Genomic DNA, 26,927 nt, shown 5'->3' with positions numbered 1-26,927 from the left:
ATTTTGTTTAAATAAATGTTTATTTTAATGTACCTCTAGTACATTAGATTTGATGGTTGTTATATTCCAGCTCATGATATTGTAGTGTGTATTGTGATAAGATTCTCTGTTTTATTTGATGCACCAATGAGCATTGGGTAAAATTGGGTAAAATAACATAATAGCAAAAATGGCCCCTCAAATTTGGATCATACAAATGGGGGATTTTCATCATTTAAAATTTATTAAAAGTGATTTATCTTTATATTTAATAAAATTAAATTTTGTTGAAGGTGCACTTTTTGCTATTTTTTTTTTATCTATTTGTTAGAGTCTACAACATGCCATGCTTACCCATATTTGGTAGAGTTTATTAGAAATCATCCCATTTCATCATCAAATACTTTGTACTTTTTTTAATCATAAAATTAATAAAATGTCATTCTTGCCCAATTATTCAGAAAATAATTTCTGGATAGCAATCAACATGCTTGGTTAGGATTCTCCATATGAATTCATACACCCTAAAGAGTATATGAGTTTTTTTAAAACATCACCGACACTATAATAAAAGAAATATTTAGTAGTAATAATTTTTTTCTTTAGAAAAACGTCTAGCGATAATTGAGTGTCATTGTTTTCAGATCAAGTCGTTAAAGATTTAACAATATTTATATAGTGTGTTAATTATAACTATTCATATTATTTTACTATTGTTGAATATAATACAACAATAATTGCTGCCGCTAAATGATTGTCGCAAGATGTTTTTATTTGTTATTGTAATCTACACCATCTGTCCATGGAAACAAAGTTTATCCCAAACAATGAGTGTTCTATTAGTCATAATATATAAATGTGTCATTTAATTTGATCTCATTTCATATTATGCCTTTTAACTTTGATTATGCACAAGGAGACGCTTAAATTTGTATAAAATTGAATAATTGGACATATGGATCCTACGTAGAATAATACACGTAGGACACAAATATCCATGTAGGATGTCACGTAGGATGTGCGTGTCTATTTGTTTAACTTTACACAAATTTAAGTGTCCGCTTATTTAAAAATTGAAGGACATAAATGTGAAATGAGTCCAAGTTAAAACATATATTTATGTACTATGCATTTTAAAAAAATTTCACTACAACAAACAAGATATTTAAAGCCATTTATTTTTTCTTTCACGAAAACATTTAATGATAATTAAGTTAATGTCATTGTATATATATTGTGTTGATTAAATATCTAAAGTCGCTTAAGTATTTACCGATATTTATGTAATATTTTAATTATAATACCCATATGATAGTACTGTTGTTAAATATAATACAATAACAATATATATTATTGTCGTTTTTTTTTAACTAAGAAATTTTCATTAATAAATAAAAGAACCTTCGAAGAAGAGTACAAGTATGGGGTCTAGACCTTACCTTACCAATCCTATTGCAATTATAAAACTTTATTACTTAACAAACATGAATAAAAAAAGAGCTAGCTAAACCTAGGTATTCAATGATCATCATAGAGTTTATAGTATTCTCTATAATGATATTACAAATGAAGATACTTAAGTAATGCAAGAATATAAAAGTCGAAATAAGATTGAGTTATTAGCCTCAAACTTCAATTTATATATGTATGAACTAAAAAAGATAGTTTGCCCATCAAAAGTAATTTGAGGTAATTTCTTCTTATCTTCTTCTTCAACTCTGTCCAAATACACTTGATAATTCATCAATTCTTCTTGGAATTTTTGTATCTTGTTAAAGTTGTTGATACTGTCATATGATTTTTCTTTGCTAGTCGCATTGGTAGATGCCTTGGGATAAATTCTTCAGTCACCTTACCATCCAACTGTGTTGTCTTCCATGTGTCTTTTTTATTTTTATTTTATTGTTTCCACTTCTTTGTTGTCTTGGTGAGAGATACTTCGCCACCTTATCAAAGCATATGTCCAACATATCTTCCTCATCATCCCCGTCGGACACGTATGTTCCCAATTCATTATCATAACTTGCACTTGGACTAATTCCTGAAACTATAACTTTTTGATCATGACTTTGAGCCAATACTCCAATATCTTTGGTGTTTATGGCCAAACTCTTTGTTGGAATTCTACCCTCCTGAATTCTTCAAAGGAACACGTACAGACAACGTGTTTCTGTTTATTTGAAACTTTAACTATAAATAATTCGAGCAACACTTTGTATTATTTATAAACTTCAAACAATACAACGATTACAAAGCTATGTAATCTAAGGAATTATAAACTCTAATTCCTAGAAGAATTATAAACTCTAATTCCTAGCTAAGAAATTATAAACTTTAATTTCTAGCTACCCAAAGACACAAAACCCCCCGGTTTTATATCTTCTAATGTTCTTCAAGTTTTACAACTTGTCGAACAACTCCTACTCACAAATCTCAGATTGTAATCAAAACTCTTCATTAGAATCTTAGAAATTTTTCTTCACAAATTGCAACACTCCAAATAAATCTCAAAACTCTCTCAAACCTCTTGATCGTGTTTTGATCTTCTCTCTAAGTAAGTGTGCAATCTTTTTTGATGAAAATAGCTCCCTATTTATAGATCAGAAAATCAGCAAGTCCTTGTTTGATTCAACTTTGTCTTTGCTGCTACACAAACCTTGTTGAACTCAACTTGGACTTCTTATATAATTTTGCCGCAACAATTAACAAATTACGCTACTTCTTTCCTTATCCAACTAGGAAGTAGTTTTCATACATTAAGTTGGCTTTCTAACAATTATCAAGCTATACTTAAGTTTGGAATCCTCCTTCCAGTAAGTTTAGAATCTTCCTTCTAGTTTGAATCAAGTTTGCTCCATTATGCATCTTTGTCAATCGTCGAAATAAACACGTTCATCCGGAACCTCTTATTCGTTCTTCTTCAACTTGCTGCCGCATCAAGACTTTGTAGCATACAACTTGGATTAGGTTTCTCCTTCAGCTTTGTCATTAATGATTCCCTGTCGAACTTGTTATGCGGAATTCGAGATAATACGAGAAAATATAAACGCGAAAAACAAAGACAACAGATTTACGTGGTTCACCAATAAATTGGCTACGTCTACGGGGAAGAGGGGGAGCAGTTTTATTATGGAGAGGCAAGAACAGAATTACAGAATAGGGTTTGCCATAGCGTCTATATATAGTGCTAAGCTACGCCCTAACAGGCTTGGGCCCAAAATACAGAATTGACAGATAATTAAGGGCCCAATACAACAACATTGTATACCGTCGGGCCGGGGGCGTCTCCGCCCCCCGAACCCCCAGGCCAGGGGGCGCGTCGCCCCCCTGGACCCCCGACTCGCTGACCGGGCAGCGAGACCCCCGTCCTTTCTGTTTGTAACGGGTCCGATTCAAGGCATTCAACGGAACTCAATTTCCTTTAAATAGATTCCTTCTTACACTATGTCGCCTTAAGCTATTTCCTTAAACAAGTAGGAATAGTTCCTTTATCACTGCCGCCGTAAAGAAATCTTGTAGCATTAGGACTTCTCTTTGTACTTTGCATTGAAAGGAAACTTCTTACGTGATTTTCCTTATTTAGCTTACAAAAACTGTTTTCCTTTCGAATGCAATTTTCCTTAATTAGGTAGTCGCTGCCTCGAGAAAACTTACGCTCAGTTTTCCATAAATAAATAGGAAATATTTCTGAAATCCCATTTAGAATTGGACTAACTGAAAACATGTTGTTACTATCTGTTCTACGCAACTTGTTCCACACAACTTGTTCTAAGCAACTTTGTCATAGTTCAAAACAACGTCCACTCTTTTTAAAGCTATCTACTGTCATTGTCATAGATGGATTTGCCTTACTTGTAGGCACAAATTCGGGTGCTTGAGGACTTAACTTACTCATAGGAGGTGAAGTAAAGGTTTCCTCTTCCTCAACTAACTCTGCCCATTTAGAAGCACTCATTTCCTTTTGTTTTTCTTTAGAAAAATTCAAACCGTTTTTAGCTTTCTTTGAATTCGAAACAGCCATGATAGGTGTATTTCGACTGATTTCTTTACCAACTATCCCCTCTGTAGCAATGAACTCATTTTCATGTGTCAAAACAACTTGTTGACCAACATGCTCCCTATTCTTGTTAGATTCTCAAGGAACAAGACTCAAATTGTTAACGTCTTTGTCAAACTGGGCAGCATTTTTTGTATGCTGAAGTACACTAGTGACAGGTTGGAATTGCCTAAAGTACTCCCAAATTCAGTAGATAATTCATCTGTACCATGTATCCTTTCTTGTTGTCCAACATTCTCATCTCGCAACACGTCTAATTGAGTACATTTAAATACGATGTTGCTTCTAACAAGCCCAACCTCTGTAGAATTGTTTTGATGCAAAATCTGATTGCTTGAGGACTTAGAAACACTATTTTTTTTATGTGAGACCAAAGTCCATTCGTTATTGGAGTTTTCTTGTTTAGGCGTAACTACACTTTGTATGCACACTTATTAGGAATAAAATAATTATTTGTAAAGTTAAAATGCTAAAATAAATTTAACGGAAAAGTAGTAATTTATGTATATAATTACTCTATTATACAATGGTGATAATGATTTCTTAGATTTATTTTGCTCATGGCTTTTAATGTGATGTTGTAGTTATACTTATTTCAAATCTACTAAATTTCATCAACATCGGTTGTGGTGTATGAAAGTCTTTCACCCTTAACTAGATGTCTTGAATTCGAGCTTCGAGTATGGAAAAAAGTTCCGTTGAGAGCGTTACTCCCGAATGAGTCCTGCAGAGCGCGATCCCACTAAATTTCAAGTTCATCTCCAAATACCTACATAATATCACTCAAATTAATAAAAAAGAAAAGTCGATGCCTTGAATAAAGAAGGCTTGATGAAATATTGTTAATAAATCGAAACGGGATGATAAATTAATGGTATTATTAGATCGGAGTGTCACATTTCGACACGGTATAATTGGATCAAAGTATCATGTTCTGACACGGTATAATTGGATCGGAGTGTCACGTTCTGATACGGTATAATTGGATCAGAGTGTTACGTTTCGACACGGTAACATTAAAGAAAAAATATATTGAATTAACTTAATGTACTCAATCTCAAAGCATCCATTTCCCAAATGAGCGTGGTGTGGAGGCATGAGTGAATGTGTGCTTGATATTGTGATTGATTGCGCACTTACTTTAGTGTTGTTGTCATCGGTTCATGTTGTTTTTGCTTGCCACCTATTGAGTGTCATGGTTGATTTTATACTATTATTCATTGCATATTAGTTTCTATTTTGGGTTGACCGATGATACCTACTCAGTACATGTTGCCTGTACTGAGCCCTACTTGTGTTTTTCTTTGTTTTTGTTTTATGGAGTGCAACGAGTGTACCAACGACTTTGACTTGCCCTCAGCTCTAGCCAGTCTCAAGCATATCAGGTTCCATGATGAGCTATTCAATCAAGCTCGTATTGGATTCTCTCGGTCATGAAATGATGTCCGATGTTTTCAGACGCATACCATTTTATTTTTTTATTTTGGTTCATTTGATATTCTTAGATGTCCTTGATGTGATTTTCAGGTTTTGGAAATGATATATAGTGTATTATAATGGATTTGTATTTCTTATACTAATGAGATTTAAGCTTCCGCATTATGGTTAGTAATTTATAAGGTGAATGATGAATATATGTTGGGGTTGAATTCATTGGTTCGCCCACCTAGGAGGTTAATTGTGGCTGTCACTCACGACCCCATTTGAATCGTGACAACTACTCCCGAATGAGCCCTGCAGAGCGCGATCCCCACTAACTTTCAAGTTGATGTCCAAAAACACCTCCATAATATCACTCAAAATAAAAAAAGAAAAATCATAGCTTGAATTTAAGTTTTTGTGTATATTTTCTTTTAAAGATTAAATTCTTCTTTCTTCCGCACAAATTCAACATACAATCTTCAAAAACTGTCATATCCATCTTTTCAATAATTAAAAGAACTGTTAATAAATTAAATTCCACAAGTTAGAAAAAATGTCTTAAAGATCTTTGTTAAAATCTTTAGTTGAATCATTACCATGTAGAAAGATTTGATAGAATACAAAACACTCTTACTCTCGATTAATTATAAACTAGACCACTTATATGATTTATACTCCACTAAAACCAAAATTCACCAATATCACAATTTAATACGTGCCCTAAAATCTTGTATCCTTCGAGAAAAGATATATTGATAGCAAGTACAAAGTATCTATAGACAAAATGATAATTAAGTAAGTACATGCATGTATAATGTATTGTTTTAGTCTCACACATAATGATTTGAATTTAAGGTTTAGGTAACTTTATTTGAGTAATTAAGGTTTAAATTGATTATTTTTTTTCAATGAGACATGGGACCAATTCCACTGAACTTGGGCAAGAAATATATTTTAATGAATTAAGTAGTAAAGTTAAGTAGCTTTCATAATTACAAAAAACAGTTAGATCATTAAATTCATAATAAGCCATAATTACAGCTTCATGCATGTATCAATTATCAAAGCAATGATTAATTCAAGATTATTTAAATTGAATTTTCTGTTTCTTGATTCACGTCAAGTCAATGCGAAAAATGGAATTGTACTTGCTCTATAGTTTCAATTTTCTAGCAAGTGGGTACGTAAATATCATTAACATGATAATTGTTTTTTATTGACTTGACACATGATATTTTGAAACAGTAAACCATAAAAGTAATTTTTTTACTAAATCATCCTTATTAATTATAAATCATCTAAACATTGAAAAATGAATATTATTTAATAGCAAGAGTAAATAGACACAAAATGATATATTTCATTGATTTTATAAACATGATAAATATTGTTGGACATCTCAAACTAATATAGGGGACAAATAAAGATGAACAGAGAGAGTATTAATTAATCATTTTATTCGTTTATATTTTGATTTATCTATAGTCTCGTACTTATTTGAGTTAATGTTTCAAAAAGTTACTCAACTTTGAAAGAGTAGCTCACTCTTGGATTCAAAGGTCACACATCTCTCAATTGAAGTCTCAAAGCAACCCCTAGATATGTCATGTACTTAATAAGGAAAAAGCAAGTGCATAATTAAAACACAATCACGTGTACTAATAAAATTACACAATCAGTTTTAAAACATGAACGTAAACAAGTAACTATAGAGCAGTAATATAATCCAACACATATGTCAACAGTCACAATATAATACAAATTGCCAATCAAAAATCTTGACTTAACCAATGCATGAACATGTCCCACATGATCACAAAATCCACGTAGCCGATCCTTTCTTGGAATTTACACACAAACAGTTAGTATACCCGCGTGGTACTTGATCCAATCAATGTTAGTATTCATACCAGACGTGATATCTGAGTCAAGCATTAATATCCTGTGTGGGATACCCGAGTCAACCATCAATCACAAACAACACACACAATTACAATCACAATGGTCAACCAACTTAATACCACAAGCGAATAAACATGTTCATTGCTTGAGAACATCACATGAAGTCATTTCACATTAGCTTTCTAATTTCCCCGACATAATAATATTACAAAATACAAAGTACTTAAAATGCACACATTACATATTTAAGAAAATAAATAAATCATCATGTAACTCAAATCAAGCCTTGAAAACTCTAAAGAGCTTGACCTTTCGCTTTTTGTAATGTCTTGGGTTGTTATTGGCCTAAATAATAATGAAAACATAATAAATGATCAATAATGATCTAACAATACTCAATTTATAATCAAATCCTAAACACCAAGCCGTTCTCATGATCATTCTATCCGACAAGAATTATTTCCACCATCAATGCAAGTTAAGACTCTTCCCCAAGATCAATGACCTAGATTCTAAGGCTTAAGAATCAAAATATAAGTTGGAAAGTAATTACCTAACCTTTATTGTAGAGATAGGTGCAAAAACGGAAGGAACCCTCCTAAATCACTTTTCCCAATTTCAAGAATGAGGTTGCAGAGAATAACAGGTTTTAGAAACTTTTCTACGTTATAAACAGGCGACTAACCCCCTCTATAACGGCTTGGTCGTCCGCTATAGAGCCGTCGCCATAGTGGCCCAAGCCGCTATAGTGGCTTGCAAGAAATTAGGGACTCATAGACCTTCACAAAACCCTTCATTTCACAACATTACCATTGACCATTGACATTGCATACTAACTCCACACCAAGTTCGATATTGGAAGTTTTACTCATCTAAATGAGTTCATTAATGTCTTAAATACTAGAAAATGTGACCCAAATTTAGACATATCAGCCAATTCATTTTCGAATTTCCATAAATCTCACCTTACTCAGATTCCGTCTAAGACTAACTTGACCTAGAATTTCTAAATTTCCTACAAAAGGTTTTTGACACTATTTCTTTCATCATTAATCTGCCCATAATGACCAGAGTGAGTCATTATTTGCTCGAAATTCGTCCATTTAAATTATTGCTTGAACATGACTTTCATTTCTTCTCCTCAATGTTTTGCTTAATTTTCTTAATTTTTTTACTCGATCCTCCAATTTATAAAAAGGGAGTCCGGAGCCTAAAGGGCAAAAAAAGTTTACAAAAATTCCAAAAGGGTATATCAAAAAAGTTTCAAACCAAAACGGTAAAATCGCTACGTCAGTAGCGATTTAATTTGACGCCGTTAATTAAAAATCGCTCTTCCTGTAGCGTTTTTGCATAAATTTTTTTAAAAAAAGGCAAATCGTTGCAGGGGCAGCGTTTTTGCATTTAATTTTTTATATTTTTTTCTGAATTGGCTGCCTTGGCAGCGTTTTTCTCAAGAAATGGTTTTTTTATTTTACGATTTTTAAAGGCAAATCGTTGCAGGGGCAGCGTTTTTGCATTTAATTTTTTTTTATGTTTTTTATTAAAATCGACTTATATATTCATGATCATTATTTGAATTGAAGTGTGTCATATTACAGTATGGGAGAGTCTAGCAATGCTTTCAAGCACTTGAATTTTTTTCATCGAAGCCATCTGATAGGTAAATAAAGTAATTCTTTTTACTTATTAAAATTATTTTTTTATATGCAATATATTTATATTATTATTTTTATAAGTATGACCAACTTAAAAAAAATTAAATGCAAGTCCGCGGCCCCTGCAGCGATTTGCCTTAAAAAAAACGTAAAAAAAATTATTTCTTGAGAAAAACGCTGCCAAGGCAACGAATTCAGAAATTTTTTTTAAAAAAATTAATGCAAAAATGTTGCCCCTGCAGCAATTTGCCTTAAACGCTATAGGAAGAGCGATTTTCAGTTAACGGTGTCAAACTAAATCGCTATTGATGTAGCGATTTTACCGTTTTGATTTGAAATATTTTTGATATACTCTTTTGAAATTTTTATTAATTTTTTTTGCCCTTTAGGCTCCGGACTCATAAAAAAGATAGGCTTCATATTTAATTAGCTCCTTAAACCTGTCATCCTGATTGCGACAAAAAAAAAATCATATGATGACAAGAAACACTCCTTTTGGGAGTAAAATATAAGAATGAATAACTAATTGTGAAAATAGAAGAGAGACTGAAATGTATATGTAGATACATAATATCAAGTAAATCTAGATAATTTTTTCCAATTTTGATTATACATTTATTGGAACAATTTCGTCTATGAAATACTTTTACATCTTTTCTTAAATTACACCTACTCAATATATACAAATGAATGTTAAGTGATTTAACTAATGGAGTAAAAGCTTACATGCACAGGATATATATTTACACGTAGTCAATATGTATATTACCATATTATTATTTCATTTAAATAAAGATGGAAAAAGAGAATTTTCAATTTAAAAAAAAAAATGTATAGTGAAACTTGTTAAAACCATAGGATAAAATAGTTATATGTAGATTTTGATAATTTGTTTTAAATTTGAAAATAAATTGATAATATTTCACAATCTATGGAATTCATTGTCATGATAGAACTCCTATTCAGACTTTTCAAAATCATATTATTTTTATTTGAGCCACAAATTAGTTCATGTATGCATGTATTGAAACACAAGTATTATATTTATAATACAAGTTATTATTATACAAGAATAAAAGTTCCTATGATAGAAAATGAAAAATAACGCACCTAACAAATAGAAAAGTTATATGTTATAGACAAGAATGTTAACGTGATATGAACTTAAAACTAAAATTAAGGTTATTCATTCATTACTAAAAAAAATAAAGTAAAAAGAGATTGGAAAAATCTTTTCTGAAAAAAAGACCCAAAAAGAGACTTTAACGGTAGGTTACTATAATGTAGGTGAATTTTTGGTAGAGACTTCATGAGATCGCCGAACAGAGACCTCACGAGGTCACTAATAAATTTTCCAATTTTTTTAAAAAAGAGACCTCATGAGGTTGCAATTTCATAATTTACTCTTTTTTTTAAAAATAAAGGTGGCCTCATGAGGTCACTATTATATAATTTTTTTTTTTATATTTAAAAAAAGAGACCTCGTGAGGCAATATAGTTTATTAAATTTCTAAATAGAGACCTTATGAGGTTGCTTTAATTTTTTAAAAAAGTAAACAACGACCTCATTAGGTCTATGAAATTACCAAAAAGAGACATCGTGAAGTCTCTTTATTGCATTTCTAAAAATATACTGCAGAAAAGAGACTTCATGAGGTATTTGCTGCATTTGAAAAAATTTAATGCTGAATATAGACCTCATTAGGTCTCTTTTGTGAAATTTCTGAAAAATAAAATGCACAAAAAAGACCTCGTGAGATCTCTTCATGAAATTTCTGGAAAATAAGATGCAAAAAAGAGACCTCATTCTGGAAAAAAACTGACATCTAATTACTATTTTTGCAGTTGCTCGTCATCTGTCACATTAATTCAATATCTCTCTAATTAGCTAAATCAAGCTCAGAGAGCTTCCAACAATCAACTTATACAATACATTTACTAAATATTCTCTTATCAACTCAATCTTCAACATAATTCGAAATTAAACAAAAAATCATAATATTCATAAGTTATATAATAGGATTTCAATGTTATCATGCATTCACAAAACAAATAAATCCCATAACAAAATTATAAATAAAGAACTTAGATTATCTATTACAACTCTAAACTTCATTAATGTGGTAGTGTGTCTGCCATATGATCATCATCTTCTTCATCACTAATAGACTCATCTGTCATATTTCTTTGTTGATCATACACTGAATATTGAGTAGGTTCAGATTGAGAGGGTCGAGGAGGGAAAGTGACAACACTGGAACAAGGGGGAATCCCTCCCGAACCACGTAATGCATCGAATTGAGCCTTAAGACCTGCACACTCTAACTCCCTTCGTCTTTCCCTAACCCGCGAGTCTTCGACTTGGCTAGATAGCTCAATAATCTTTTGCTCCATAGCCAAAATTTTCTTCATCGATTTATCATCATGGGAACTACTTAGGCCTTCAAACTCAGAAAAAAATCATGAAAGATTTGTTACGACATTCCATAGGCATGCCCATATCTACTCGGCCCACCAATCAAGTCTAACCAGACTCTCTCAGCCTGTTCTTGAGTAAGGTACCTCGATTTTCTTCTGGCTGAGTTTGTCGTAAATCCTCCAAAGCTTGAAGATATCGATTCTAAATTGAATGGTATTAATATTAGAATATAAAGTTAGAAAATAAGTAACCATTATTTTAATTTAGAGGCTTACATAGGTTACTTCAGCTCGCGGCTCAACCCACACGTTTGGATCTTCGGGATTTTTCTTCTTTCTTATGTGTGTTGTCTTGAATGCCTCAGCCTGAGTTACCGGTCTTCCTAGTCCCTTTTCCTACATATAAAACTAATTATGTTATAATCAAGAGTAATTAAATATTAATACCTAAATTATATAAAAGCTTAAAGAAAAATGATACATACCAACTTCCTCCTCACACTTCCTTGACTTTGAGCCCCACTTGTGTGTAGATAACCACCCTTAGTAGATGATCTAGCCTTCTTTCCGATCTCACTCGTCCGCTTAAATCTTGGATCATTCGCCCAATGCACAAGCAATTTTTCCCAATCATCCAATAGAATCCACCGAGGTTTCTTATTATTTTTACGAGCTTTATTTAACAAACTAGCGAGAACATGCGCAACTCTCTTGAGAAAGTTTGCACAAATTTTGACCTCATGTTCCGAACGCCAAACACATTTTTTCTACAATGAAAGCATAAAATTTTAATTAATAAGTATTATTGAAGACAAGTATTTGAATAGTGTTAAATAAATAAATTTAAATATACTCAGAACTCCAAAAATATTTGTCTCTTGAGATTGCTTGGCATCTTACCCCAAGTCAGAAAAGCATCTCTATAGAGATCTTTGATTGCCTGAGAAATAATCCCCACAACATCATCTGGATTGAAACTGTAATACAAAATTTTGACAGTTAAAGGTTAAAACAAAGACAATTAAATGAGATAATCATAAACATAAGATATATTTTAAAAACTAAAATCTTACGTATAGCCGTCAGGTTCAATGACAAGTCTATTATGCATATCCATCACGCCAACTTGTGTAAGGACCTGACCAGGTGTAGCTGACTGATTTGTGGTAGGAGTGTTAGGCTCAGAAACATTACCTTGAAGGCAGAAACTCGGCATTCCAAGTTGTGAAGTAGATGATGATGAAGATTGTGAGTCTGCAAGGTTGTGAGTAATTGTGCGAGAGACGCTAGATGTTGGCCGATTAGTCTCTGAAGGCAAAACATTGTATCCATGTTGGGAAACATACCCTGATGTGGGCATCATCACATGTACCTAAGGGGGCGTCTGAGTATATTCTAATGGTGGATGCATATAGGTCAAAGGAGGATTAATATGTGGAGGCACATGATTGTATGGCTCGGTCTGCCTAGAATAGCGATGTGTTGGAGTGTCTCTTGGTGGGAGAGATGTGGTGTCTGATCTTATATGTATCGTCTACTAACCATACCATCTTTCTTTTTTTTCTTTTTGAGGGCATTACCAATATCTTTATTCTTATTTCCACCTTCCATCTAATTAATAACAAAACATTCAAGTCAAATAAGGTTAGATATTTATGTAACAAGTAAAGTCTCAATTAAAATCAACTAAAGCTGAAACTGAATTAACTACAGGTGTATTTTGGTATGTTTATGAATGTTTGTTATGTCATTTCATCTATCAAATAAGAACAACTTCAAAGAAAAAATAAGTAAATTTCATTTTCTCAAGAAAAGAAGTTATCTAATTCAAGATTGGGGTAGCAGAGTTATGCACATATACATGTTCCAGTTATTCTAATATTATTTTTGGGATAGATTTCATCTTACGTACAGAGAAAGCATACAAATTATAGTTCATCATATTCTTGCCCAACAGTTAAGTGGTTTTTTCTAATATATTTTACATGCAAAGTTCAACAATGTGTGTGTTTTTTAAGTGTACTCAAAGAGAAGGAGAATATTAGTTCATAATATGTACTATCCTCATTATTCAATTTGCAAATAGTTATACAAGAAATGACTGAGTACTAAAACTATAGAAGCACCTTTCAAGCCAACAAGTACTATTAACAACATGAAGAGAAGCAAATGTTGGAGATATGATTTAAGGACCTTAAAGTGTATCCTCTCGAACATTTTAATACATTAGATAGGTAGTCAAATTAACAGAGAATCGAGAAACAATTTAAAAATTGGAAATCCAATTCTACAGAGAATCGAGAAATAATTTAGTAATGCAATATAAACTAATTAAGAAGAAGATAAAAGTAAAACACACACATAATAATTAATTACTATTCCTCCTCATTCTCGTCCTCGTCGTCGTCCTCATCCTCATCCTCATCCTCATGGGAGATAGAGATGTTGTTCATCTTGTATTCCAAATATACTTAGAACAAAACTTTGAATATCTTTGTAAGAAAACAAAGCTTAAGAACATTTTCACAACTAGAAAATTAAAACTAGTAGCGAAACTAGAATCAAAAACAACTTTTTTTAAAAAAATTAACGAAATATTTTTCTTAAAGAAGAATTGTTGTAAATATGTGTCTAAAGAATCTTACTGCTTCCAACAAACTTTGCAGAAACACGAAGTTACCAAGTTTAATGAACCAGTGAAGAACAAAAGAATAGAAGAACTGAAATTAATTCACAAATCTAAAGTTTGTAAAACACGTACCAGAATCTGGAAAATTTTTAATAGGAAAAAGATCAAGTCCACTGAATTCACAGTGTCCCCTTAAGGAAATTATTCCCCTCTAGTATCCGAGGTTTGATTTGGAATATGACCTTCCAGGGTAAAATGATCTCAATCACCATAGTATAGATATCAAAAACTCCGGTGTCAGCGAACCACTCAACGGCAGTAAAGTACACTTAGAATACTAGATTTAGTAGTTGAAGAAGAAGTCCATGAATTCTATTTAAAATGAGAGGAAATCCCTCAATTTATAGAAAACAAAGGATAGTGCGAAAAGGTTCTTATTGTGCCTTACCAGAAAGGTCACAAACCATTGAAAAAGTCACAATCTTTCAGAAAGGTCGTCACCTTTCATAAAAGTCACAACTTTCCATAAAAGTCACAACTTTTCATAAAAGTCGCAACTTTTCATAAAAGTCACAACTTTTCATAAAAGTCGCAACATTTCATAAAAGTCACAACTCTTCATAAAAGTCGCAACTCTTCATTTTCCATTCACACCTTTTCAAAATCTAACAGAGACAAGTTAGGTCTTCAAAGTGAGTGATTGAATGGCCGCGGCAGGATCAATGGAGAGGCAATGTCATCCCTGAGCAGCAGAATCATGAAAAATAGAGACAATTTAAGGTTTTTAAGGGGAAATAGACGTACTAAGTTAAGAAAATAAATAATGCCTTTTATTTTAATTGTTTTTCTTTTTTTTTAATCAAATTTGGTCAATAATATTTTAAATAAGAGACCTCATGAGCTCTCTTATTTTAAAATATTATTGACCAAACTTGACTAAAAAAAGACCTTGGAAAGTCTCAAAAATTTATTTTTATTTTTTACTTCCCCAAATAGAGACGCCCTAAGTTAAGAAGATAAATAATGCCTCTTATTTTAATTGTTTTCTTTTTTTAGTCAAATTTGGTCAATAATATTTTTAAATAAGAGACCTCATGAGGTCTCTTATTTTAAAATATTATTGACCAAATTTGACTAAAAAAAGGAGTCCTTGGAAAGTCTCAAAAATTTATTTTTATTTTTTACTTCCCCAAATAGAGACGTGCTAAGTTAAGAAAATAAATAATGCCTCTTATTTTAATTGTTTTCTTTTTTTTTAGTCAAATTTGGTCAATAATATTTTTAAATAAGAGACCACAAGGAGACTTTGGGAAGTCTCAAAAATTTATTTTTTATTTTTTGATTTCCCAAATAGAGACCTCGTGAGATGGCATACATATGTTAGGCAAAGTAGCAGTAAAAATAATTTTTAAAATAAGTGATCTATATTAAAAAAATTATATATATAATCGACCTCATGAGGTCTCTTATTTCATAAACAAATAAATAAAAATTATAGATGAAACTAGTGACCTCATGAAGTCTCTTTTTATCAACCTAATTTTGAGGTCTCTTATATCAGTTTTTTTTTGTAGTGATGTTTGGTATAGATAAAAGGAGAAGGGAGAGGGGAGGATGAGAAGGAGAAGAAGCACTTTCTTGGGGGCAAAATATATCAATGGGTAACTAATGGTGAAAAAAGAAGTGGGACATTGAAATGTATATATAGAGACATGATACGGATTTATTAGTACTATATAGTAAAATTAAGTCAAGTAAATCTACATAATTTGATCCGATAAATTTGGTCTAGGAATGATTTTTACATATTTTTTAAAAATACACCTAGTCAATAAATACACGTCATTGTTATCTGCTTTAAATAAAGGAGTAAAAGTTTACTTACACAAGATATTATGCCTAGTCTATACATACATGTCATAGTTAATCATATATTATTAAAAGTAGAAAACTCCAAAATGCAAAATTGGATTATTAATACCATATAGTGAAATTATGTCAAGTAAATCTAGATAATTTTGTCTGATTTTTGTTATAATTTTATTAAAACAATTCGGTCTAGGAAATGTTTGTATATATTTTCTTAAAATACACCTCGCCAATAAATGCACGCCGTAGTTAATTGCTTTAAATAAAGGGGTAAAGCTCTCTTAGTATTTCTTTCCATTCTCTTATCGATTTTAGTTTTAAAGGGTTTACTTGAGCTTACAAGTCTGTGAAAAATTCGTCAGTTATAAGTTGGTCAAATGTCGCACGAAACTTTAATAAGACTCTAAGTCCGTAACAACATGCTTTTGAGAAGAAGATAATAAACACAAAGAAGAGTTTTCGATATTTATCAAATTTGTTCCTATCTAACCGAATGTTATTAGATCAAATGATAAAACAAATATTTTTTCTCGAATGTAATGAAAATTAGATTCATGTAGCCATGAAAGAGGGATTAAGTGGAACAAAATTAACAGAGTGGTAGAGTAGTGGAAACACAGGCTTCAATTCTTAGGGCCAATGAAAATAAAGCATCTTTTTTTCAACTGGGGGCGCCTGAAATTATAGCATTGAAGAGAATTCAAAACTATACATGTAACAAACGTGTATAGAGTGAAAATAATTTCATATTGTAAGCAAGTTGTATAATGCATTGCTAAACAGAAATACATGTGTATTATAAGTCAATAACCATTGGAACTCCAAGCTACTTTGATTAGCACGTCATCTTGTAATTGATTCAACAATCTTAAAACCTTTCAATAAATAACGTCAACACATATTATTACTACATTTCTAACGCTTAATGCTTTCCAATTCCCTTTCCCAGCCTTTCAGTATGATCTAATAAGATCTGCAAATACAGTACATTATGATTACAATGAGAAATAAAACACAAAGTGAAAATAAGAAAATATTAAGGTGAAATATGAAAGTCATAACATTTGCTGAATACTTGTATAAAATTATACATTAGTGCATCTGATTTCACTATCACTAGCAAAGTCCGCAGATGGAAGTAACTAAATAATTCATCATTTAGAAATTTATAACTTAGTATGATAGATAAGAGTATTAAACAACTATTGAAATGAAAAATGTACAAAGTAGATCAACACCTAACCTGAATTTTAATGAGTTGTCAATTTGATGTACTTACCTTTGATTTAGTTGCATCAGTTGTTAAAGAAAAGGTCAAATTTTAACCTAAAATTCCAGCTTAAGCTCTCAAGTATTGAACCAACCCACTAATCGAAGTAAGATGCTTAAATAATATACATCCATTTCTTTTGTTTATCTTTTTCTGCCATTAGTTGATCCTATTCAGACTTTTAAATATCAAATTATTTTTATTTGAGCCACAAATTAGTTCATGTATTGAAAAATACAAGTATTATATTTATAATACAAGTTATTATTATACAAGAATAAAAGTTCGCGTGATAAAAAAAAAAGAAAAATAATGTTAACGTGCTATATATGAACTTAAAACAAAAATTAAGGTTATTCATTTTTAGACTAACAAATGTATCTTTCTTTGTACTATTCTTCAAAATTAATTAAATAACAATCAACTCAATGTATACACAATGAATTTAAACTTGAAAAGAACTCATTAAGCTAAATAAAACTAAATTTCATAATGTGATAAGAAGTAGAATATAATCGTAATGTGATTCAATAGATCCCCAAATATTATGCATATATCAAGGTTGATCGAATAACATTCATATAATATTTTCCTACTAACATAGCAAGTTTCACATACCATTAAAACAACATAACCTAATCAATGATATGCAACAAAATAAAAGTAGGGATTGAAAAACAACATGAAAAATAGGTAGACCAATAAAAGTACTAGTTTAATCATTCATCATGACCATTGCTTCCACCCCCAAAACTTGTTGATGTGGCCCTTGCATGAAAATCTTCACTTGGATCTACATCAATCTCACTTTGAAGCTGTCTTTTTCTTTCATCAAGTTTAGCTTGTGTACGAGAAAACATTTCCAAAAATTCTTTAACTTTTCTAATCTCTTTTGCTCGATCGGCCTCCGATGTATCAACCATTATTTCGTTTGTCCAAACCCTAGGAATGGTAATTCGTCCACTAAAATAAATCAGCACGAAAATTATAGCATACATGATAGACAGCTCCTGTGCTTCTTTGAATAAACTGACTAACTTTTCACTCAAACTTATGGTCATGTTTGGTATAGATGAGAAGGAGAAGAAGCACTTTCTTGGGGGGAAAATATATCAATGAATAACTATTGGTGAAAAAAGAAGTGGGACATTGAAATGTATATATAGAGACATGATTGGGATTTATTAATACCATATAGTGAAATTATGTCAAGTAAATCTAGATAATTTTGTCCATTTTGGTTATAAATTTATTAGAACAATTTGGTCTAGGAATGATTTTTAGATATTTTCTTAAAATACACCTAGTCAATAAATACACGTTATTTGTTATCTGCTTTAAATAAGGGGGTGAAAGTTAATTTACATAAGATATTAATGCTTAGTCAATATTAGTTAATTATATATTAAAAGTAGAAAACTCCAAAGTCCAAAGTTGAATTATGAATACCATATGATAAAATTATGTCAAGTAAATCTAGATATTTTTGTCCGATTTTGGTTAGAAATTTATTAGAACAATTTGGTCTAGGAATGATTTGTACATATATATTTTTTAAAAATACACCTAGTCCATGGATACATGTCATAGTAAAATGCTTTAAATAAAGGGACACTTGAATTACGCCTAGTCAATATGTACATGTCATAGTTAATTATATATTATTAAAAGTGAAAAATTCCGAAATGCAAAGTTGAATTTTTAATATAAAAATAGTGAAATCATTTCAAGTAAATCTATATAATTTTATCAGATTTTTGTTACAAATTTATTAGAACAATTTGGTCTAGGAATGATTTTTAGATACTTTCTTAAAATACACCTAGTCAATAAATACACGTCATTGTTATCTACTTTAAATAAAGGGGTGAAAGTTCATTTACACAAGATATTTACGCTTAGTCAATATATACATTTCATAGTTAATTATATATTATTAAAAGTAGAAAACTCTAAAGTACAAAGTTGAATTATGAATATCATATACTGAAATTATGTCAAGTAAATCTAGATTATTTTGTCTGATTTTTGTTTCAAATTTATTAGAACAATTTGGTCTAGGAAAGATTTTTATATATTTTCTTAAAATACACCTAGTCAATAAATACAAGACATAGTTAATGACTTTAAATAAAGGGATAAAAGTTTACTTGCATAAGATATCTATGCCTAGTCAATATGTACATAGTTAATTATATATTATTAAAAGTGAAAGCTTCAAAGTGAAAATTTGAATTATTAATACCATATAGTAAAATTATGTTAAGTAAATCTAGATAATTTTGTCTGATTTTGGTTATAAATTTAATAGAACAGTTTGGTCAAGGAAAGATTTGTACATATTTTTTTAAAATACACCTAGTCAATAAATACACATCATAGTTATATGCTTTAAATAAAAGAATAAAATTTTGCTTGCAAAAGATATTTACGCTTAGTCAATATGTACATGTCATAGTTAAACATATATAATTAAAAGTGAAGAACTCCAAAATGCAAAGATTATTAATATGATGTAGTGAAATTATGTCAAGTAAATCTAGATAATCTTATTTGATTTTTGTTATAAATTTATTAGAACAATTTGGTCTAGGAAAGTTTTTTATATATTTTCTTAAAGTACACCTAATCAATAAATGTACGCCATAGTTAACTGGCGTAAATAAGAGGGTAAAAGTTTATTTATACAAGATATTTATGCATAGTCAATATGCACATGCAATAGTTAATTAAATATTATTAAAGTTGGAAGCTCCAAAATGCAAATTTAAATTATGAATATTTACATATTGAAATCATGTCAAGTAAATCTAGATAATTTTGTCTGATTTTTGTTATAAATTTATTAGAACAATTTGGTCTAGGAAAGGTTTGTATATATTTTCTTAAAATACACCTAGTCAATAAATGCATGCGTAGTTAATTGCTTAAATAAAGGGGTAAAAGCTCTCTTAGTATTTCTTTACATTCTCTTATCGATTTTAGTTTCAAAGGGTTTACTTGAGCTTACAAGTCCGTGAAAAATTCATGAGTTATAAGTTGTCAAATGTCGCATGAAACTTTAATAAGACTCTAAGTCCGTAACAGCAGGCTCTTGAGAAGAAGATAATAAACATAAAGAAGAGTTGTCGATATTTATCAAATTTGTTCCTATCTAACCGAATGTTATTAGATCAAATGATAAAACAAATGTTTTTTCCCGAATGAAATGAAAATTGAATTCTTGTGGCCATGAAAGAGGGATTAAAAGTGAAAGCTTCAAAGTGAAAATTTGAATTATTAATACCTTATAGTAAAATTATGTCAAGTAAATCTAGATAATTTTGTCTGATTTTGGTTATAAATTTAATAGAACAGTTTGGTCTAGGAAAGATTTGTACATAGTTTTTTAAAATACACCTAGTCAATAAATACACGTCATAGTTATATGCTTTAAATAAAAGGATAAAATTTTGCTTGCACAAGATATTTACGCCTAGTCAATATGTACATGTCATAGTTAAACATATATTATTAAAAGTGAAGAACTCCAAAATGCAAAGATTATTAATATGATGAGAAAAGACATAAAGTGACACCTGAAGTTGTCCCGAATTTTCAAAAAGACACTTAAACTATGCAAACGTCCTATCATCCCCCTAAACAATCCTGAACTAATATTATTACATCATTTTTTGTCCACCTGGCATGGATAGTGTATGCACTCTCTTAAAGAGCGTGAACAAACTAAAAAAACGAATATAATTTTATTTTTACAAGTATTTTGCGACAAAATATATTTTTCTTGTTTTTCTTATTATGTTAACTTTTTCTCCTTATTATTTTTCTCTTTTTCTTTCTTCCTTCGTCTTCAAAAATTCATTGTCATTTTCATTGTAACTTCTCACTTTCAATGTCATTTTTTTCACAACTCCACCTCCCTTTTTTACAACTATAGTTTAACTCTCTTCAACTTTAAAATTATATCTAAATATTTTATTACATTTCGAACAATTTGATAACCCACTAGATTTTAAGATGATTAGTAGTTATTATTTATTTTTTGAAATACAAATTTCACTTAAACTTTTTCAGTTTTTGGAGAATTCTGATTCTTTCAAAATTATCATATCTAGTTTTGAAGTTATTTGAAATGAGATAAATCAATTGATGATACCTTCAAAATTTTGATTTTTCTTAGACAAAATAATTAATTTTGTTATCAATAACACAAATACTAGAAAATAGTATAATTTTGAAAGAAAGAAATTTGATTGAAGAAGAAGAAGAAGAAGAAAAACAAATGGAGGGGCTCAACTTGACGTAGGGATGTGTGAGGTGAAGAAGAAGAAGAAGAAAAAGAAAAAGAAAATGAAGGGAGGGATAACTTGAAAGTAGGGGTGAAAGATGAAGAACTTAAAGTGAAATTAAAATTAAAGTAATAAAATTAAAATAAGTCAAAAATAAGAGAGAGAAATAAAGAAAAGTTAAAATTAAAAAATATATATATTTCAAATTCAATTAACATGTGTCACACGATGATTGGTGTGTGATAATCATTTGCTATTTAAAATTTGGTATTCATCCAAAAATGAGGTAATAATATATTATCAGAATTGTTTAGGAGGGTAATATGACGTCCACATAGTTAAAGTGTCTTTTTAAAAATTTGGGACAACTTCAGGTATCACTTTATGTCTTTTCTCTTAATATAATATAGTGAAATTATGTCAAGTAAATCTAGATAATCTTATTATTATTATTTTTTAATTTATTAGAACAATTTGATCTAGGAAAGTTTTTTATATATTTTCTTAAAATACACCTAATCAATAAATGTACGTCATAGTTAACTACAGTAAATAAGAGGGTAAAAGTTTATGTATACAAGATATTTATGCATAGTCAATATGCACATGCAATAATTAATTATATATAATTAAAGTTGAAAGCTCCAAAATGCAAACTTGAATTATTAATATTTACATATTGAAATCATGTCAAGTAAATCTAGATAAGTTGGTCTGGTTTTTGTCATAGATTTATTAGAACAATTTTGTCTAGAAAAGAATTTTACAAAAATTTTAAACAACACCTAGTCAATAAACCCACACCATAGTTAACTGCTTTAATTAAAAGGGTAAAATTTTACCTGCAAAAGATATTTACGCGTAGTCAATATGTATATGTCATAGTTAATCATGTATTATTAAAAGTTAAAATCTTTAATTAAAAGGGTAAAATTTTACCTGCAAAAGATATTTACGCCTAGTCAATATGTATATGTCATAGTTAATCATGTATTATTAAAAGTTAAAATCTCCAAAGTGCAACGGTGAATTACTAATATCATATAGTGAAAATATATCAAATAAATCGAGATAATTTTGTCGGATTTTGGTTATAAATTTCTTAGAACTATTCGTTCTAAGAAAGATTTTTATATATTTTCTTACGATACACCAAGTCAATAACTACACGTCATAGTTAACGGTTTTGAATAAAGGGATAAAAATTTACCTGCACAATATATTTACACCTAGTCAATATACATACCACAGTTAAATATATATTATTAAAAGTAGAATACTTCAAAGTGTATATTTGAATTATTAATACCATATATTGAAACTATGTAAAGTATATCTACCCCTCCCTGTTGCACTTCTGTTTTAGCTCGATCAAAAGACAGGGAAAGGGAAATGCAATATCCAAGTCTATTTTTAAGATAAAGAAATGACAACTGAGACATGAAGTACTCTTGAAAAGGTGACAGTTAGTTATGTAAATAGAACAATGGGTATAAAGGCATAAAAGTCATGAAAAATTGATTGTTTTAATGTGCTTTTTACTGTTAACTCTTTAGGAAAACAAATATGATACTGAAATGGAGTAGATTTCATGAGGTATCTTGAACATATATGCATGATGAAAAAATGTAAATACCTATTGAAATTAAATGAGAATATATATTACTTAACCATGGTGAATAAATCTACAACATCTATCCAATTCCCACACAGCATCTAGACACCTTAATTTGTCTTTATGGTCTCTTGTGGGCAATCGACACTAACATGGAAAAATATATGTCTTTCAAACAAATTTGAGTGTGTACTTACACAAGATATTTACGCCTAGTCAATATATACATGTCATGGTTAATCATATATTATTAAAAAAAAATTTAATAGTGCATAGTTGGATTATTAGTACCATATAATGAAATTTTGTCGAGTAAATCTAGATAGTTTTGTCTGATTTTTGTTATAAATTTATTAAAACAATTTGGTCTAGGAAAGATATTTATATTTTCTTAAAATATAACTAGTCAATAAATGCACGCCATACTTTAAATAAAGGGATAAAAGATTACCTATACAAAATATATACGCCTAGCCAATATGGACATACCATAGTTAATTATATATTATTGAAGTGGGAAGTTCAAGATGTAAATTTGAATTATTAATACCATATATTGAAATCATGTCAAGTAAATCTAGATAATTTGGTTCGATTCTTGTTATAAATTTACTAGGAAATTTGGCCGCGCTTCGCGCGGTCTTTAAAATAAATATTAAATGATTACTTTTTTTCAATCAATTATATAGTTCTCTTTATTTCCAAACGTAGTATTATCACTTTATTTTTTTTACTTATATATTAATTATGAAGATCGTATTGATATGACGATCGAAATGAAACTTAACAAATTTAACATCTATAATCTATTATAGTACATTATTAATCAATATGTCAAATGTCAATATATATTTTCTTAGTAATTTTTTTGTTTGGACAGGTAGTTAATATGTCACTTTCTACATTTTATTGGAATATCAATGAGTTTGAATCTTTATATTACAACATATACACCGATGTACTTTTTTTCTTGAGTATATAAGAGTTAAATTATAAAGTAACTGAAAAATACTAATAAAATACATCTACACGTCTTATTATTCTTTTTCATGTTGATATGATAAAACTCCTTTGAATATTTCATTTTTCAATCGTTTTTGTTCCTTTTTCAAATATACAATTTAAATTTGTATGATTTTTGCATGAATCACATCTCTTGGTATTTTAGATTCTTAAGTTGCATTTATATCAAAGATAATTATTATCATTTGTCAAATTTATTTTTTAAGAATGTTATCTAAAATGTTGCGCTATTATTAAGTTTCAATAAAATATTCAACCTCGAATGAGAATATGTTTTTTTTAAAAAAAATTATTAACTCGTTTACTATATTTTAATCTATATCTTTTATATGAAATATAAAGATAAATAGATTCATATAAACTACGTAAAAATATTTGATAGATAATAAACCTCTTCACATATTATGTGTATAGAATAATAAAATTTCAAAAGTTAATCAAATTGAATATTCTAACAATATGTTTTCATTTCAAATATACTTCTTGCATTCTCAAATCAATGATTGCACCTCTTTCTATATAAAATTAATACATGAACACCCTAAGATATATACTCATTACTTAGTATATTAAAATAATTTAAAAATTTAATCATAATTTTGTGTTTATTTAATCATACTCATATGAAAAGTTTTTATGTACAAAATTTTGTATTTTATTTTTAAAAATATATTAAAAATCAAATCAACTTATTTAGTCATTTGTATTCATATTTTATTTAAAATTTTCAAAAGATACATATTTAACAAAAATAAATTAATTTATCAAATGCATGAATAAATTCTTTTGGCATATATGTTTGTCCTATTTTTAAATTTCATAAAATATATATTAAATATTTATATTCACTATTTTATTTATTTTGATATATATTTAATTATACTTCAAAAGAGTTACAAAATATGTTTCATAGTATATAAAATACAAGTATTTAATATTATAAAATATTTGCATGGAGCGCAATTAACATATAAGTAAACTAAAGAAAAAAAAAACAGTTTTGACTAAAAAATTTACAAAATCTTCAATTATGGGATCAATATTTTCATTTATTAGATTTTGTTTTTCAATTACTTCAAATAAAACGTGAAATAAAAATAGATAAACTAAAGTGGGATTAAAAAAGTAATAAATAAAATAACAAAAACATGATTCATCAAGATTATGAAAATATAAATTTAGAGCCTAAGATTCAGATTTTGTGGTCAAGAATTGATCTCTTCAACATGACTAACTAAAAAGCAAGAAAAAATCAATATACATAATTCATAAAATTTTCCTCTATCATGAGTACATCAAATATGAATTTAGAATACAATAACATTTGCTTAAAAAGGATTGTCTTACAATACATATTTATTTAGATATTCATTGAGTAACACAATAAATTATCATAATTTTACACATTTAAAATTTGAGAGTTATGAGGAGTTATAGAGATTATACAACTATGAAGATAAAGAGATAAGTTTAAGAAGGGAAAATTAATGAGATTAACTTTAGGGAATGTTAAATTCAAAGTTCCAATTATGTTTGTAAGATTAGTTTCTCCCTTATCTATTTAATAGGAGAAATGAAAAGGTAAGAAACTTAAAATGTTATTAATAACAAATTACAAGTAAAAAAGTTCTCTAATCGAAATTGTTAGGTTATTAGCATTTTAATATTAATATTTAACATATTAAATTGCTTATTTTGGAGTTATAAGAATGACCTTTGGTAGACATTTGTGTTTTAAACTACCAGTTTAATCTGACTTGGTAGTCATGTATTCATTGTGAGATAAAAACATTCCAATAAACATTGGAATGGATAACTTCTACATCATCCATTAGCATTGATTATCCATCACTTTATTTCATTCTTAATTCCTCCATTACTCTTTGTAACCTATATAACTCCTATTGTAACCTATGAATTTCCTAAGGCCATTATCTTCACTATTTACTACCTCCATTATCTTCCTATTCATTGCTAGAAAGACTTCTTGTAGTATAAATAGTGATGGTCTTCATTTGGTTTGGTATACACAAAACACAAGAGAAAACAAAGAGTGAAAGAGTTAGTTTAAAAGAGAGTTCTTATTAGTTGAAGGGAGGTGTTCTTTTTTGTGGAGCTTTGGACTCAACTCTTGTCCAGAGTTGTTGAGTTATACTTTGTGAAGGCTGTTGTATCCTGGAGGGGACAAGTCAAAGAGGACTACTGCTGGACCAGTGAAAACATTTGTTGCAGTGGGCTTGAATCTTCTTAAAGAGAGCGAGATATCCGCGCCTCAGTCTGAAGAGATTAATTTCTTCATTTTATTTTCAATTGTAATCTTGCAATTTTATTATCTTGTAAGTTTTTTCACTAACAGAAATTAATTTATTAGTCACAAATTTACATATATTCTCATACAGTTTCATTACTAACTTAAAAAATACAAACTTTATATGTTTAATTAAAACAACAATGTAGTGTATTCTTACAAAGTGATATCGGGTGTGCTCAATTAGAATATATCATTAAAAATATTCGATACTAAAAAAAATATTTATTCATTTATTTTGTGATTGATTACTAATATAATAGACCATATTAAAAGAATGTTTGCCGTGTCATTCTCATTCACTGAATAATCAATATATACAAAAGTGTACAAGCCTAATTTTAGGCAAGAGATAATTACGGAGATTATTATCAATTACATAGATAATAATCAATTACAAAGATAATTGCTAAATATAAAAGATGACAACTAATTAGAATATTTACCAAAAGATATTGTACAATAAATAGATTATTTCCATAATCTATCAC

The 26,927-nt window shown here is 29.3% G+C and overlaps 1 protein-coding gene across 1 annotated transcript; it reads right to left on the bottom strand.

The window, feature by feature from the left end:
• Positions 1 to 11,130: 11,130 nt before the first annotated feature.
• LOC107019733 lies at positions 11,131 to 12,793 on the bottom strand. Its single transcript, XM_027916893.1, has 6 exons — positions 12,507 to 12,793; positions 12,374 to 12,410; positions 11,919 to 12,200; positions 11,710 to 11,829; positions 11,578 to 11,635; positions 11,131 to 11,456 (listed from the first exon to the last, which is right to left on the bottom strand). Exons 1-6 carry the CDS (start codon positions 12,791 to 12,793, stop codon positions 11,131 to 11,133), a joined length of 1,110 nt encoding a protein of 369 aa, XP_027772694.1.
• Between the last annotated feature and the right edge of the window lie 14,134 nt (positions 12,794 to 26,927).

Source organism: Solanum pennellii, chromosome 5 (genome assembly GCF_001406875.1).
Source record: "Solanum pennellii chromosome 5, SPENNV200".
Classification (NCBI taxonomy): domain Eukaryota; kingdom Viridiplantae; phylum Streptophyta; class Magnoliopsida; order Solanales; family Solanaceae; genus Solanum; species Solanum pennellii.
The sequence above is the reverse complement of the archived record's forward strand: the minus strand, read 5'-3'. Positions and strand labels throughout refer to the sequence as shown.